This window comes from Macrotis lagotis, chromosome X, assembly GCF_037893015.1.
Source record: "Macrotis lagotis isolate mMagLag1 chromosome X, bilby.v1.9.chrom.fasta, whole genome shotgun sequence".
Classification (NCBI taxonomy): domain Eukaryota; kingdom Metazoa; phylum Chordata; class Mammalia; order Peramelemorphia; family Peramelidae; genus Macrotis; species Macrotis lagotis.
This window is the reverse complement of record NC_133666.1, coordinates 449,615,681-449,634,152: the sequence shown is the minus strand read 5'-3', so window position 1 is coordinate 449,634,152 and position 18,472 is coordinate 449,615,681. Positions and strand designations below refer to the sequence as shown.

The following is an 18,472-nucleotide window of genomic DNA, read 5'->3' as shown; positions in this document are numbered from 1 at the left end:
ATACGATAATATGTTTTGCACAATTTAACATATATAATCTATATCAAATTGCTTACTGTCTCAGGGAAAGGAGAGGTGAGAAAAAAAGAAAAACTGGATATTAAAAAATGTTCTTAAATGAGTATTGAAAATTGTCTTTCTATGTAAATTGGGGGGGGGGGGGTGCAGCTAGGTGGTGCAGTTGAAAGAGCACCGGCCCTGGAGTCAGGAGTACCTGAGTTCAAATCCGGCCTCAGACACTTAATAATTACCTAGCTGTGTGACTTTAGGCAAGTCACTTAACACCATTTGCCTTGAAAAAAACCTAAAAGAAATTTTTAAATATTGAAACTGAGGGAAAATACAATATTATTTAAAAAGAAAAAAGAAAAAACTTGTTTCACCTCCTTTGAGAATTGTTACTTTAATCCAACTACTAGAGCATTCCCCCTGAAATTTCCCCTTGAATTACTTTTGATAGAAATTATTTTTCTATTACTAACCAATTATTAAATTGGGATCCAAGATTTTTCCTTTATTTCATCAAGACCCAGCTCCTGTAAAAAAATCAATCTCTTGAAGGACTTGATTGATTGATGAAGTAGCCTCTAGTCTCCAACTGGGAGAGCTAAGTTCTGTTTATAATGTAAACAGAATCCAGTCTGAAAGAGTTCTTACCCCTAGGAAAGGAGTCTCTGTCCTTGCACCCCTCCATTAGAATTTAGGGAAACCCATCTCAAAAAAGAGAAAGGTGATCTAGAGATAAATTCCCGTCTAGTTTGCTGGAAGTGGCTGAGTCTCATGACCATGTTCTCAATAGAAGGAGCTGAAGATTTCTAGCCTAATTCCTCATTAAATATCTATCAATCAAGGTTGATTGTCACTTGTCAGAGACATTTCCTTTTACATAAATATTTAAAATTTTTAGCTTCTCCAGGGGCTTGTCTAATTATCCAGAAATTTGTTCTCTTAGAGTTTTTCATTCACCACATTTTCTATATATTTTTGTCCTTGTTTATATCTATAGATATTGTTCAGTACTATAGAATGTAAATTCCTTGATGTCATGGATTTTTTAAATTACTAGTAATCATTGGGTCCTGACACATTGCCTGATGCTTAATAAATACTTCCTTGACTAATTTATTAAAAGAAATACAACTTAGAGACCCATGTTATTTAAATTACTTTATTTTGAATTTAAATTAAATAAAATTACATTTAAAAAAAAACAGAAACTACTACCAAAGATTGGTTTTTTCCCAAGAATTATTTCATATTTTAAAAGCACAATAAACTAAATTAAATTAAATTAGCTATATGCATTTAACATTATATAGGTATAAATTAATGTATATGTGTGAGAATAACCTATCTCTGTCTCAATTTTGCCAACTATAAAATGGAAAAATATGAGCACCTACCACACAGGATTGTTTTTAAAATCAAAGGAGGCAACATATAAAATGCTCTTTGCAAAACTAAAAGTCATGTATAAATTTGATTATTGAATCTAGAGAACAAAAACTAAATAGGAATGAAATATTAAGTTTCTTCAGAGCTACTCAAGTGGAGGAACTAATGAGCTAAAAGGACCTGCTATCCTTTGAAGGAAGTACTAAAGTAAGCCCTATATGGGCAAAATATGATGCAACATGAAAAATCATTAAGGTTTTATCAGGAAATGGGGAAAGAATATTTTCAAATTGTCTCTAACAACTTTACAACTTTAAGTTGCAGTTCTACAACACTGGGAGAGGTAGCTTCCTCATCAAATGTTCCCTATATTAATGAAAACATAAGATCCTGAAAAAAAAAAAACCTGAAGATTTCTTTAATTTAAAATAAAGATGATTATGATATGTGGAGGCAAAGCACCAAGTTAGTGTTAAGAAAACAGACAAAAAAAAATAGTAAACAGTCTCTTTACAAGAAAAAGAGGGTATCAATAAGTATACATTTCAAAAGGAAAAACTGGAAAAATACAAGTAAACATTTTCTAACACCTAGAGCTTGCTGGAACTCAGCTACCTATCTCAAAAAATGTTGAACTAGAGACAAGATAAACAACTTCCCAGATATCATAGAGGGGAACCTTGGTAAGAGTTCCAAGCACTGTGCTAAGAGCTGGGCATACAAAAAGAAGCAAAAGACAGTACCTGACCATAAGGAGCTCACAATCAGGGCGGATAGGTAACACAGTAGAAAGAGTATGACCCTAGGATCAAGAGGACCTGAGTTCAAATCCAGCCTCAGACACTTAATAATTTCCTAGCTGCGTGACCTTGGCACTTAATCCCATTGTCTTAAATAAATAAAAAAATTTTTTAAAAAGAGCTCACAATGTAATGGGGAAGACATGCAAACACACACACACACACACACACACACACACACACACACACACACGAGAAAAACAAGCTATATAACAAGATAAACAGGAAATACATAATAGAGGGAAGGTGCTAGAATTAAGAAAACTTTTCCTGTACAAAGTTAGTTTGGTTGGAGCTTAAAAGCTGAAGAGGTCAGTATGAAATCCTCCGAGAAACGAGAAAACATTCCTGACTTAGGGAACACCAGAGAAAAGGGCAAGCCCAAATTAAGAAGAAGCAGAGTCAGAGAGAATGCTAGGAGACAAGAGATACAGGGTCTTTTTTATTTGTGCAACCTCACAGCACAATAGGTGCTTTATTAATATATATGATGAAATGAATCAAAGGAAAGGGTAGCTTAGAGGAAAAAAAGGGGGGGGGGGTGAACCCAGAAGGAAGTCATTGTCCTCTACTGGCTTAGCCACTGGAGGTGATAAGAAGATCACAAGAATAGGGAGAAAGCAGCAATATTTCAAGAGGCTAAGTAAAGATTATGTGGCAATTAAGTAATCAAATAGCACCTCTGAGCAGAAGTTTAACACTAAAAGGGAAGACATTAATGGGAAATTGACTGAAAAAGGTCAAGAAAAGATATTTTTTTAAGACTTGGGAAGTAAGGAAATAATTGTTAGAGTAAAGTCACAACGCAATTTGTTATGGATGTGATAAGGGACAAAAAAAGTAGAGATTCATCAGCCCTGCCTCTTCCTCAGACTGGAAAAGAGAGTAAGTGGTAATGCCAAAAACTGGAAATGCAAAGTAATGGAAAATTTGAAGACGCTTTTCCCTTAAACAACAACACTGATATTCTCAGCAAAGGAATTAGAATTACTCTGGCCTTTCTGGTATGTGGAGAATTCCTATTCCTTCCTTTCAGTAATTACATCACCTCTTACAGGTTACATCTCTTTCTTTCCGAGTCATCATCTTGCTGCCAGATCACAGGACTTAAACCTCTAGGACATTTATCTTGCCTAGAACTAGGTCTTTTTATCAGTTTCCAACCACCCCCATGCTATGGTGCCACCAACAATGAAATCCATATCCATTTCCAACCACCATCTATGAGTAGACTTCCTCCATTAAGAGATCTATGAGTACAGAATATTATGGATATTTTCAATGTTATGGATATGTACGGCTCAGTTTAGCTGATTATATTTTCTTAGGTTTGTCTTTTTAGAAAATATATTATTTATCTTATGAGATGTCTCTCTGGGAAAATGGAAGGGAAAAATAAAGAAGGAAATTCAAGTGATACAAAGCAAAATATAGCTATTTTTTAAAATTTAAAGTGTTCCATAAAATTTTTTTTGATTTTCATCTGAACACTTTATTGTAAAATTTTTTAAAAATATGTAAGACTATTGAGGACAGGGACTAACTTGCTAATCTTAATAAACGTAAATTTTAAAACCTCAATCTTGTTAAATGCTCTACTGTCTATCTCAGAGAAATATTTAATAGCATACTCAAGTAAATATTATTTTCATCAAAGGATGATCCATAGCAAAAAATAAACAACAAACTATCTTCATTTCACACTATTAAGTGGGAAATAGCCCCCCCACACCAATTTCCACAACAGACTAGGTACATACCATAACCCTGTTGCTGTCCTGGGTAAGGCTGCTGACCTGGATACTGCTGTTGTTGTGGTGGATAACCCTGTTGTGGAGGTGGCCCTTGATATGCATCTTGCTGCTGACCATACTGTGAATTCCCTGCAGGATGATTGGAAGAGGGAAAAAAAGAACCATTGAGAGGTTTGCTTAATTAATTTATTTTTCCTTCTAAGATGCACAGCCAACAACACAAGAACAAAAATGAAATGCAATCTCGATTTTTAAAAGTTAACAAAACAAAGAAAACTCAAACCAAACAGAAGGATTCGGCCCAAACAAACTGCAGTTAAAGCCAATTTTGCAAGGTTGAACTGCAGCATTTTCAGCGTCTCTGCCATACGAGCATTACATTTACTGGAACATCACAGTCATAAGATCATGACTATGCTAAATAAAATAAAAAAGACAAAATTAAAGACAGCTACAAGAGCACACACTAGCTACACAAGATCAGCAAGCTGTTTCCTAAAGGCACTATATTTATATATGAAAATATATATATATATATATATGTATGTATATATGTAAAGACACACAGGGGGGAAAAAAACAACCGAACTGATGGATTTGTGTTTAAATAGAAATTTTCCACTGAGAAAAAAATTCTAAAGATCTTTTAGTCATTTTACTGTTGTTAGAAAATGGCAAATTATGGTTATACATTTTAGGTGCTTGCAAGAAAATTATTTTGATTGCTGTGGGGTCTCCATAATTTTCAAGATAGCCAACAACTAGTAGTCTACAAAAGTCTTTCTTTGGATAAAGTTTGCCTTGTGCAAGAAATTTCATTCCTGTGGGGGAGGAGATATATGTGCGTATATGTGTGTGTGAAGGTATATAGATACCTCCTTCGTAGTAATGTTGTGAGGAATCCTCATAAGGCCTATCGTAGCCTTGTTCAGGATACGACGGTTGCTGATAACCGTAATCATTATGACCTACATCAATTCGACAAGAGACAGGAAGAAACGTTAATGGCCAATGAGTGAAAAACCCTAAAAATATTTAAACTTTCAGATAAAATGAAAAAAAAATTTTAACTGGAACATAAAAAAAAAATTTTCAATTGCATTAGCCAAATATTAACCAATATGACTTAATTTCATATTGAGTCAACGTGCAGACTTTTTTTTTAAATAAAAAACAGTACTTTTAGAAACATCACAGAAAGGGACAGTCTTAACCCTCTGATAATCCTCATTGGGAGAAAAAAAAACTTTATCTTCCAACAAAAAAAGAATGAAAGCATTTAGGCCTTTCACATGTAAATAACCTGAATTAAATTAGAATGAACAAAGGAAGCAATTATCATATTTTGTCAAACACCTGTTCTGCTGATCTCCAATTCCACAGCATATGCTAAAGACAATACAAAATATAACAGAGCTTCATAAGATTTTTTTTCCCCTGAAAGAAACTGAGACAAAATTTTTACATTATATTTTCCCATTTAAAGCATTAGGAATTAAAAATATATTCCTTTTCTAAATTCTTTCAATTATTTTTCCAAGAATTTTTCACATATGATCTTTAAAAAATTATTCTTATTTTTACAGAAACTTCTACCTTAATAACTCAAAGCAAACCCTACCTGTATGTTGTCTTAAGACACAACCTATTTCTCCTGAAACATTATGGGAAGCTAGTACCAAAAAATATTCCTGACTTCACAACTGTACTAAACCAAGGAATATGCAGATAAAGCAACCTCTAAGGAAGCTAAAGTTAAGTGCTAAAATTTAGAAAGAATGACTAAAATAAAGGCAGAGAATTATGAGTATTATATTTACTGCTCGGCTGTGTGTTCCCAAGTTCTGAAAAACTATCTTAAAAATAATACCTATGCAATTGCTTGTAAATATTCAGAAATATTAGAGCATGTCCAATGCTACTTAATTACTGAACTTAAAAAAGTGGTCTAAATAAATGTCAAACATATATAACCAATATATATCCTAATGAAAGACACAAAAATAAGTTATCTATGGTAATATTTAATGTTTGACATTTATACAATTAACTTTTTATCTTTTCTAAGCAGACAGGTCAAATATAGATTTTCAAATTCAAAAAGTATTATTAAAGAGAACTGAGGGGCAGCTAGGTGGCACAGTGGATCTTGAGTTCAAATCCAACCTCACACATTTAGTAATTAGCTATGTGACCCTGGGCAAGTCACTTGACCCCATTGCCCTGCAAAAGAGAGAACTGGATTTTATTAATATACTATTGAAATAAACTGGGTCTATGCAAAAAGCTATTTGTAGTGCTCAGTTCAATCATTTTATTCATTTAAAAATAATTTAAATGTATATTATTAAAACTATTGCTTTGGCTTAACTATATCAAGTAGTCATCCTCACATACCTAATTTCATAAAGCAGACTTTATATTTCTTTTAAGACCTATAATATACATAATAAAACTTCTCCATTAAATTTTAAGGCTGTATTTATAGCCACACATGAAAATAAAAAGATGAGTCAATTAGCTAATTGAAGTTAAAAACATAATGGAAAATGGGATTTTTCTGACATGAATTATCCAATCATCAATTAATCATTATCACTAAAAATAATTATTTACTAAATTTCTAATATAAAATAATATACAATTCATTGGACAACTTTTCCAACTCTACACTTCAATTTACCTATGTAGTTAAGTGCCAAAATACTTAGACCAATATTAATTACTGGTGTACCTCGCTTTATGTAATATGCTATGTTCCCAAAAAATGTTTATACATTAAAACAAATGTTCCCATTTCCTTACATTACAATTTCAGCAAGTTTATCTTGAATTCTTAGAAGCTCCCAAATATTTAGTTTTAAGGTTCTTTCCTCCTAAATCTCTTAAGTATAATTCAACTTAAATATCAAAAAGGAGCTTAAAGGAACCCTCAAGTAAATCTATCATGAAGTGAAGAATTTTTTTGATATGAATATCTATTTCTGAATTTATTTATCTTAAACAGGGATTGTGATACAAATTGGGTTTTCTTAAAGCGGGGCACACCTGTATTAACAATTGTCTCACAATCTATCTTCATTTTAAGTTAAAATTCTAATCCACATCTTTCTTCTTCAAAATTCAAAAGTAATTGTGCCATAAATTTGTATGAATCAGTACATTAAAACTGCAGAATTTGCCAGGTGGCAACTTTAAAACTTAAAATACATCACAGCTTCCTGATTGTATGCAAAATTAACTAAAATGATACAATTTGCAAATAACTTATTCAAAAACTGTATTCTCTAAGTATACATACAATGGAATACAACAAATAGGACAACAAAACTGCTTTGACTGAAATTAACAACTGAAAATGTAGCAAAGGATCCCTTTTTTGTATCTGTTGAGATTCTAGTAATAAAACATGAAGCTAAATGGCACAAATGTGGAAATACATATGACAGAAAACCTAATTTAAGTTAGTTGTAATAAATTATTCTTGGTGTCTTAGATTATTATAAACATTTCTGACTTTTTTATTTGAAAAAGCTCTCTGTTACTGCTAACTTTTTTACCCCATTAAAATGGTTTTTAATAGCTGTCTACATTAAAATTGGGCAATTATAGAAAATGGGAAAGTTAACATTACGAGAGATTACCATCAGGGTAATATTGCTGGTTCATGCCTTCTGGAGGACCTTGTCCACCATGACTGTATTGGTCCCCATAATAGTCTTCCTGGCCTGAGTACTGCTGTGGTGGGCCTGAAAAACCACAACCAGTCAAGATGTAAATAATTTATTTTCTCTGTTATCAAAGGCTTTCTTTCTAATCTGATCTTAAGATATATTTCTCAAATGTAGATTCCCCAACCCATTCTTTGGCATTTCAGACATTTTAATTGCTGTATTATTTTATAGATATACACAAACACATATAACACATTTTATAGCTTTTCTACTTGGTTCCTTAAACACTGACGTTAATTTCAAAGAACACATGTACAATATCATCAGTACAGAATCTTGTGGCAAGAAAAGGAAAATGTAAAAGACAACAGAAACAATTACAAAATGGTGGAACACATAATTGTTTTATTTTCTTCTGGTGTTTTAGGAATTTTAGAATAAAATAGATATTTGCAATTATTTACTGCATATTATTGTGTTTGTGATGAAAACTTTTAAATGTTACTTTTTTTTAAGTAAGAACAAATAAACAAAGAAAATTTATACCATAAAGTTCAAAGTTCACTTAATGCCTTTTGTTATATTTCAGGGAAGAAAAAAATGCCAGACATAAATAAAAGTCCAGCTTTGACTTAATGTTTTTGTTAAAAATTTAATTAGAAATAAAAACAATTTAAAGACTTAAGAGTTAGCACAGTTTAAAATAATCAAGAAAACTTCTATATTACCTTGCTGAGGTGGCCTGTAAGGAGGAATCTGTCTTTGACCCATCATATGATTTCCTTGGTTAACTTGACCCATCATTCCCATTGGGGGCTGCTGTCCTTGATAATGCTGACCACCTCCTTGTGGCATATTATACTGTTGTGAAGGAGGTTGCTGGTGCATCATTGGACCTAAGAAATGTATATATAGATATATACCAATTGTGTAAAATGTTTTAATCTTACAAAATAGAAATACAAGTATCCATTTTTGTCTTAAAATATCAAAATTTGACAATTGTTCCCCAAAACAACCTTAAGCTCCAATCCTTTAAACCTTACAAAATCTGAAGTAAAAATTTTATGCATTCATAATTTAACTTCACTTAACTATGACCCTAAAAAGATGACTACTCAAAACTGCCCCTCTTTTCAGTGGTCTTTATTTACTTAGATTTTTAAAGAATCAAATATATATATGTATGTATGTATGTATATACACACAAATAACATATGGTTTCACACATCTTCATTATATTATGTTATTTAATTTATCCACACAATCATTCTGTCAAGACAAGCATCATCCTCATTTTACACAAAGCATAAAAACAAGTCAATTTTACGAAGTTTTGAAGCAAATAAGAATGAGAAAAGGCAAGTTATATCGTTTCCTTTTTTGCTATTTTTTATTTTAGTTCATGTTATAGAATAAAAGATTTTTTTTCCATTCGATGAAACATTTGCAAACATTATTCTCTATCATGGTCACATTCAAGGACAATCAACTTGTACTTTGGATCTTGCCATCACCCACAAGTGTTCCCAATTTCATGTTTAAAAAAAATTCTGAAATTATTTATCATGCTATGTCTCCCTATGTCTCATCACTTCTATTTTTCATCCTCACAGGTGCCCTTTCACTTACTTTTTGGTAACATTATGACCTCTGCTCTGTTTCCAAATATTCACTCTTGTTTGAACCAGTTCCAACACCACATTCTCCTATCTACTTTTGAATCCCCTGTTCCACTATCACTATCACTGACCACATGATTTATCATACAACCTGGGTCCATTATTAAGGCTCACATACTTCTTAGAGGAACTAGAAAATGGCACATGTAACAAAACCATACTAAGTGAATCTACTACAAATTTAATATAATCTCAATTAAATCCCCACTCCAGCAAAAACAAATTAAAAAACCTCTTCCAATCTTTTCCCTAAAACTGCAGCCTATTGATCACAGAAGCTTTTCCAAGACTGTCAAGGCATCTATCCACTCCCTCCAACTGTGGACCTCCACTCATACTGAATCCTTCAAAACTTGAGTTTGCTACAAGCTCCCTTTTCTGTCTTCTCTTCATCTCAGATTCTCCTGACATTATTCTCCCCCCTCCCCCAATATCCTCTCCTTTACTCCAGGTCTCTGCTGAAATTGTCCTTTCTTCTTGCCAATGCCAACCTCTTTAACTGAACTCTTGAAGCCAACTCCTCAGTCCCTGTCGTCTTCTCCACTATCATCGCCTGTGTCTCATTCTAATTTTCTTTTCTTTTTTTAATTTTATTTATTCAAGGCAATGGGGCTAAGTGACTTGCCCAAGGTCACAAAGCTAAGTAATTAAGTGTCTGAGGCTGAATTTGAACTCAGGTCTTCCTGACTCCAGGGCTGTGCTCTATCCACTGAGCCACCTAGCTGCCCCTCTAATTTTCAATCAGTCCCTATCTACTGATTCCTTCTGTACTTAATTATATTTCCAAGTTGACTAAGTAGGAAGGAAGGAAGGAAGGAAGGAAGGAAGGAAGGAAGGAAGGAAGGAAGGAAGGAAGGAAGGAAGGAAGGAAGGGAGGGAGGGAGGGAGGGAGGGAGGGAGGGAGGAAGAATGAAAGGATCCAAAAAAAGAAGTCCAAGGAGAAAAGGGTAAGGAGAAGAGCAGGTAAAATTAGCTCATGTAAAGGTAGTGCACAAGGAAGAGCTCTTACAGAGGGAAAAATGGGGGGGGGGGGGGGGGGTCAGAAGAGCAACACTTGAACCTTACATCAACTGACTCAAAGAAGAAAAAAATATATAGGTTGGTAATTTATTCATAATAGAAATCTATCTTGATGATGTTTATCCTTCTTTCTTAATCAGGGAGGCGATGCCATGACAAACATATAAATTAGATTTTGTGTGTGTTTGTGTGTGTGTGTGTGTGTGTGTGTGTGTGTGTGGTGAGCTGTGCTAGCTAAGTCACCAGCCTGACCTTCTCCTCTGGAGTCATCTGGGTCTATCAAGACAACTGGAGTTGGTCCTGAATACGAGGCAATCAGGGTTAAATGGCGTGTCCAGGGTCACCCAGTTATTTTGTGTCAAGTATAGAATTCAAGGCCAGTGTTCTGCCCACTGCGCACCCAGCTACCCTAAAGGATCATGACATCAGGGTTGGTGATATCATGACATGCATGTGAACTGGATTTGAGTGAAGTCACCAGCCTCACTTTCTCCTCCAGAGCCATCTGGGTCCAGTGGCCAGAAATGAATGAAGACCACTGAAGATGCCCTGGATGCAAGGCAATCAGAGTTAAAGGTCACACAGTCAAATGTCACATGTCTGAGGTTGGATTTAAACCCAGATCCTCCTGACTCCAGGGCTGGTGCTCTATCCTAACTGCCCCCTATAGGGCAGGGAAGTAGAAGAAGAAAAAAATTATAGGAAGAGGGGGGGAAGATCAAAGGAAAAAAAACAGATACAAGAGAAGAGAGAATGATGAAGAAACAAGAAAAAAAGTACTGAAGAAAACATACAACTGGTAATCATAAGTGTGGGTATGAATGGGATGAATCACTCAGAAAATGGAAGCAAATAACAGAATGGAATCCAACAATGTTTTTTTAAAGAAAAGCACTCTGCTTTAGCTGAAGTGAAAAATACAAGACAAGCAAACATTCTCAGACAAAAACAAAAATAATTAAATAAAAGGGATAAGCAGGGAAAACTGTATCTTGCTTGAAGGAACAATAGACAATAAAATAATATCAGTACTAATCATATATGCACTAAATGGCATAGCTTCCAAATTCTCAAAGGAAACATTAAATGAATTACAGGAGGAAATAAGAAAGTAAAACTATATTTAGTGAAAGAAATGAACTTTACTCCTTTCAGAACTGGATAAGTCTAACCATAAAATAAATAAGAAAAAGTAAAGTTAGAAATGATAAACCTCTGAATAAAACTAAATGGGAATAGAAAGGAATTAATCTTTCTCTTAGCTATACATGGCATCTTCACAAAAACTAATCTGTTTAGAGAATAAAAACTCACAACCAAATGCAGAAAAGTAGAACAATTAAAGGCAATTAAAATTACTGTAACAAAGAGCCATGAAGCATAGATTTAGTTAATTTCAATTAACAACTGCCAATTGTTAATTGTAGGTGGCACAGTGGATAGAGCAAAAGCCCTGGAGTCAAGAGAACCTGAGTTCAAATCCAGACTCAGGATCTTAATAACTACTTAGCTGTGTGGCCTTGAGCAAGTCACTTAACCCCACTGACTTGCAAAAAAACAAAAAATAAAGAAAAAATAAATAAAAAAGTTAATTATAAACTAAAATATCTAATTCTAAAGAATATGTGGGTCAAACAACAAAGTATAGAAACAATATTTTCATTAAGAGAATAAAAACAAAGCAATAACATTCCAAAATTTGTGAGATACAACCTAAGTAGTACATAGGGGAAAATTTTTATCTTTTGATGATAATAACGAGAGAAGGAGATCAATGAATTGGGCATCCAATTATAAGATCTATGAAAATAATAAATTAAAAATCCCAAATAAACACCAACCTGAAAAATCCTGAAAAGTGACAGATTAATAAAGGAAAGTAAGAAAACCATTGTATTAATAAATAAGACTAGGAGTTGTTTTTATAAAAAAAACACAGATATATTGATTTTTAAAAAAGAAAACCAAATTACAAGAATCAAAATGTATCACCAATAAAGATGAAATTAAAATAATTATTAAGAATTATTATATCAAATTATTATATACCAGTAAAACTGAAAATCTAAATGAAATGATGAATATTTATAAAAATATAAATTGCCCAAAATAACAAAAGAGGAAATGTAATATTTAAATAATCCTATCTTGGAAAAAAAAAAGAAATTGATCAAGTCAACAATGAGGTTCCTAAGCAACGTACCAAGGCAAGACAGACTTACAAATGAATTCTACCAAACATTTAAGGAACAATAAATTTCAATACTATGAAAACTATTTGAAAAAAAGAGAAAGGAAAAAGTCTTAACCAAATTCATTTTTTGACAACTATGGTTTTGATAACTAAATCAGAGAGAGAAAAAAGAAAAAACCAAAGACCAATATCCTTAAATAAATACTAAAGCAAAAAAATTTTTTAAAAAAGATTATCAAGGACATTACAGGACTATATCCCAAAGCTCATACAAGTGAAATTTATACCAGGGAATGCAGGGTTAATTCAAAACTAGGGAAAATATCAGTATAACTGACTAAATAACAAAAACAAGAAAAAAAATGATTATAACAGTAGGAACAGAAAAACTTTTTTCACAAAATACAACATTTATCCCTATTTAAAAACACAAGAAAAGTATTCTAAATCAAGGATAAGTGTTATCTGTAATGGATAAACTTGAGGCTTTCCCAATAAGATCACAAGGATACCCATTATCATCACTATTATTCAATACTGTATACTAGAATTGCTAGCTATAGCAATAAGACAAGAAAAAGAAAGTGAAAGAACAGGCAATGAGGACACAAAACTATCAATCTTTATAGTTGATATTATGGTATACTTAAGAGAACCCTAAAGAATCAACTAAAATATTAGATGAAATAATTAAAAACTTCAGCAAATTGCAGGATATAAAGTAAACCCACATAAATCATCATTATTTCTATATATTACCAACAAAACGAGATAAATTCTACTCAAAATAACTGTAGTCAATATAAAATAGCTGGGAGTCTATCTGCCTAAATAAATCCATGGATTAAATGAACACCATTACAAAACACTTTTCACATAAAGGCAGATATAAATAATCAGAGAAACATTAATAACTCATTAGTAGGCCAAGTTAATATAAAATAAAAATTAAAATTCTATTTAATTAATTTACATATGTGATGCCATTCTAAAACTATGCAAAATTATTTTTATAGAGCTAAAAAAAGTAATAAAATTCACCTAAAAGAACAAAAGGTCAAGAATATCAAGGGAATGGAGGGCGGGGGAGGTTAAGAAAGGTCAACCTAGCAGTTCCAGATTTCAAACTAAATTACAAAAGCAATACTCATCAAAACAATCTGGTACTGGTTAAAAAAGCATGATGGATCTGAGGAATAGATCAAGTACACAATACACAGTAGTAAATGACCATTCTAATCTAGTGTTTGATTAAATCTAAAACTGTTTTCCAAGTTCTGGGGGTGTAAGAACTCAACATTCGACAAAAATTTCTGAAACACAGTTTGGCAGAAATTAGGCACAGACCAATAACTCACACTGCAAAGCAAGAAAACAGTCCAAACAGATAAATGATTTAGACATAAAGGTGATATAAGTAAATTGGGGAATAAGGAAAAATGACCTGTCAGATCTATGGATAAGAGGGGGTGTGTGTGTGTGTATGTGTGTGTGTGTGTGTGTGTGTGTGTGTTCAAACAAGAGACAGAGAAGGTTACTGGAAGTAAAATAAATAATTTTGATCACACGAAATCAAAAATCTTTTGCACAAATAATATTAACAATACAGCCCCAAATTGGAAGGAAAACAGGACACTGGGGGAAATCTTTAGAGCAAGTTTCTCTGATAAAGCCTCATTTCTCAAAATGTTAAAGGGACCTGAGACATTTATAAAAAATAAGAGCCATTCCCCCAGTTGATGAATGATCAAAGGATATGAAAAAGCAGTTTTCAGAAAAAGAAATCAAAGCTATCAAGAGTTACATGAAATACTCTATCTCACTACTCATTAGAGAAACGCAAATTAAAACCTAGCAGAAAAAAAAATCTATCAGATTGGTTAACACAACAACATGACAAAGAAAGAAAATGACAAAGGCCAGAGGATGTGGAAAAATAGGGACATTTTAAGCAACTACTGACAGAGTTGTGAACCAGTCCAAGCATTCTGGAGAATGATTTGGAACTATGTCCAACAAGATATAAAACTGTGCGTAGGGCATACCCTCAAATAACACTACATCTATCTCCAAGGGAGATCAAAGAAAAGGAGAAAGGATTATTTGTATAAAATTATTTGTAGTAATTATTTTTGTGGCAACCAAAAAACTGAAAATTGAAGAGATGCTTATCTTTAGAAAAATGACTGAACAAGTTGTAGTATATGATTGTAATCAAATGTTATTGGGCAGTAAAAAATGAAACGCAGAATTATTTCAGAAAAGCCTGGTAAGACTTAAATGAACTCTTGCAAACACCATACACAACAGCAATATTGTAAAGATGATCAACTGAGATGTAAGACCTGAATCAAGACAGTGATTCAAAGTAATTCCAAAGGTCCTATGATGAATAATGCTATTACCCTTCAGAAAAAGAACTGATGAACCCCACACTGAGTGAAGCATACTTTTTTCCACTTTATTTATTTCGCAAGATGGCTAATAAGGAAATGTTTCAAATGACTTCACATTAATAATTGAAACTATCCCTCTCTCCTCTTCAATGCTTTTCCTTTTCTCTTCTCTTTCCTACTTTCTTTTCCTTTAAAAACCCCTATTAGTATACTTTAATAATATTATAACTACTAAATCAGACAGTAAGCCAAAATCATAGAAATAAATCTGTGTATTAAGGAATGAAAAAATTAAAGCTATCATTTATGAGACAAAAAGGATCCAGATGTACAAAAAAGAAAGGCTAAACCAAGAAAGAGAATATACAAGGCAGTATCAGTAGTGAATACTGATAGAAAAAATAATTAAACAGAGAGAAAAGCAATATATCCAAAATCAATTCATAATAATCAATTTATACCAGATAGGGTACATAATTAAGGAAAACAAAAAAAGTATAAGTAATCTTATGAGTTTTTATGGTCATGAACCTTATTGCTATAGTGAATTTACAATTGGGAAACTTATTTTAAAATATAATCAAGCATTCTGCAACTTATAATCTTAGAAAGATATCTGGAGCTCTGAAAAGTTAAGTGACTTATTGTCACATGGTTCAGTATGTGACAAAGGCAAGACTTATCTTAAACTCAGCTCTCCTTGACTTTCAAGACTATATTCTAACCAATATGTTATGCTATCTCTCACTGTAAATAAGGTGAGATTATCCATTAATGTGAAGAAACACTGTTACAAGTAAAATAAGAAGCATCTTCTCCCAAATAATATTTGACATAATACTAGAAATGTTAGCTATGGCAATATACATGGAAAGAAATTAAATAACCATCAGCAAAAGGAATGCAAAATTATTCTTTTTAAAAAAAATCAAAGAAACCAATAAAAACAATAATTGCTCCAATAAAGTAACAACAAAAAAAAATAAATCCACAGAAATCATTAGTATCTACATAAACTAGTAAGTAAAACCACAAAGAAATAAGAGAAAAAAAAGAATTCCTGTCAAAATAACTATGATCAGCCACAACTGTGGGGGCTCATGTTTCAAACTGCCTCTTTACCAAGTTTCCTAACAAGGTTTTCAAAATTAACAGGTTCCTTTCAAGAAGCAGAAATAAAATAGTCTCAGACCTCAATGGATTCGTGTGAAAAATGACCATTAAAATCTCATAGGATAATTAATAGTCTGAGATGTTAGTTAAGGACAAAAAATATGGACTTAAGAAGAATAGTAAGTTATATATACATATATATCTCCTAGTTCAACAAAATGTTTTTGGTGCCACCTAATGAAGTGAATGACATTAAGCTCCCATTCTGAAAGCTCTATGACACAGCTAAAACAAGTAGAAACTTATTAATGAAGAGAATAACCACCCCCCCCCCATTTGGCTTTTATACATTGCATTGTTTCAGTAATAAAAGCATCATTTTTTAAGCTATAAAAACTGTAAGACATTAGAGCTAATCTATTAAGACACAGATACAGGAAATCAGACAAATAAGACACACAGGATTTAAATACAAAAAACACATCATAAAAATTAAGGAACCCAAATGATGAAGAATGATGAAGAAAACAGGAATAAAGGAGGCACAGGATTACCAGATTTGAAATTATATTATGAAGCAGTAATAAAAAATTTTAATAGTCCAGGATAAAGAATAGAAAAATATATCAGTAGATAAGCGATAGGGACTAGACCTAGGATTTCAAAATTATATAGGTGCAGAAACTGTCTTTAACAGTGCAGACAGGCATCTTGTATGCAAATTGTAGTCTTAGAAGAGTTGCCCACAGCACTGAGAGGTTCAGTGACTTGTCCAGGGTCATAAAGTCATTATGAGTCAGACAAGACTTGAACTCAGATCTTCCTGGTTTCCCGGTCAGTTATCTGTCTATATTGTCAAGCTGCCTCTCTGAAATAGAGCAAACTAGATAAGCAAGAATTTCCTTTTCAGTTAAAATTACTGAGAATATTGCAAAGGAATTTGGCAGTACATAGATTTAGACCAACATAGAACATATTTACCTTCAAATGAATAAATGATTTAAAAATAATAGATCGCTTTTTTAAAAAGAAAAAAGATTATATCTTTTCTAAAAAGAAGTGAGGGGAGAATTCACAATGAGTTAGGGTTCCTCTTCTAAATGAAGATATGAGTTATCCTGAGAATATCAATGAAGCCCTCTCTCCATTACTACATTAGTACAACTGCTCTTTGCAGCACCTAAGGAAGGACTCGTTTTTTTTCAAGTTTTCTTCATTGGTTTTAAATTATAGCCAGATCATATCAAACATGAGACTCTCCTATTACTTTCCGTGTATTGTTTATTTTAATTCAGAAATAAACATAAACATGGTATTCCAAGCTAAGCAGGCACACAGTAACACAGATGTAGAATGTTTCTCCTACAAAGATGGACCACCCAGACCTTTGTAATTTCCTTAAGCTGGATCCTCCTCCTATTCAATTCAAATACTGTCTGTCCCATATATATATTCTGAGGACAAAGGTTATAGACCCAGATTAAGGAATGCATTTGATTGGATACTTTTCATCTACTTAAGACTCTTTTTGTACTAATGGTCAGGTCAAATATTTTTGAAGTTGCTATAGGTCTCTTCTAGAAAGTTTGACAAAATTTCAGGAGATAATGCCACTACTTCATTCACAAACAGGAGCATTTGAAGAATCTCATCATACATAGGGAGTATCTCCTTAACTTCAACTTTTCAATGAATTTCCTTCAATAAAGTAATGAATACCTGCGGTGAGATTATATTTTGCTATTTTGTGACTCACGTAACATATATGATTAGAGAATCATTGGAAGGGATTGTTTCTTCTGTTATAGTTTTCAAGGAATCATAAATTATTTTGATATATAAATAGGAAACATCATATTGGAAGAGAGCCAAAGTTTTAGGGTAGCAGTTTGCTCTACCTAATAAAATGTTTTAAACAAAGCACAATGGGATTTCATATTCTCTACATCTTTCAGTTAAGTGAGAAATAATAAACATGTACATTATAAGAAGCCAGGTGGGAAGTGGATAATGCAGTAAACGAGAATGAGGAAGACCTGACTTCAAATTCTACCTCAGATTTGTATACCTGCTAGCTGTATAACATATCTGTTATATCTTTGAACTTCTCTGCCTGTCTCACATTTCTAAGCTGTTAAATGAGGATAATAGTAACACCTATTTCCCAAGGTTACTGTGATGATGAAATGAGAGAATATTTGTAGAATACTTTGCAAACCTTAAAGTGCTATATAAATTTAATACTGTAGAATATCTTGAAAAAGAAAGACCATTGTTTCCTACTAATATCCTTCATCCATAATTTCTGAATAAATGAATCCCTAAAAAGAAATGTAAATGTTTAACTATATGAAAAAAAATTGCAAAATCATGAGAAAAATGCAAAAGAAAAAATTAAAACAACTCTAGAATATATAACATCTCATCCATCCATCAAAAAGGCA

The 18,472-nt window shown here is 32.5% G+C and overlaps 1 protein-coding gene across 10 annotated transcripts in view; it reads right to left on the bottom strand.

Annotated features, from left to right (window-relative positions):
* Positions 1-3,755: 3,755 nt before the first annotated feature.
* Positions 3,756-18,472, bottom strand: part of LOC141500853 (protein SSXT-like) — an 84,076-nt gene continuing 69,359 nt past the window's right edge. For 4 of the 10 annotated variants that reach the window (XM_074204358.1, XM_074204357.1, XM_074204359.1 and 1 more), the window contains 4 exons: positions 8,352-8,519; positions 7,594-7,698; positions 4,825-4,917; positions 3,757-4,078 (listed from right to left, as the gene is read on the bottom strand). In XM_074204358.1, coding sequence (XP_074060459.1) covers positions 3,894-4,078; positions 4,825-4,917; positions 7,594-7,698; positions 8,352-8,519 — 551 coding nt within the window. In that variant the 3' untranslated portion in view covers positions 3,757-3,893. The other 6 variants (XM_074204355.1, XM_074204361.1, XM_074204356.1 and 3 more) reach the window with 6 other exon arrangements.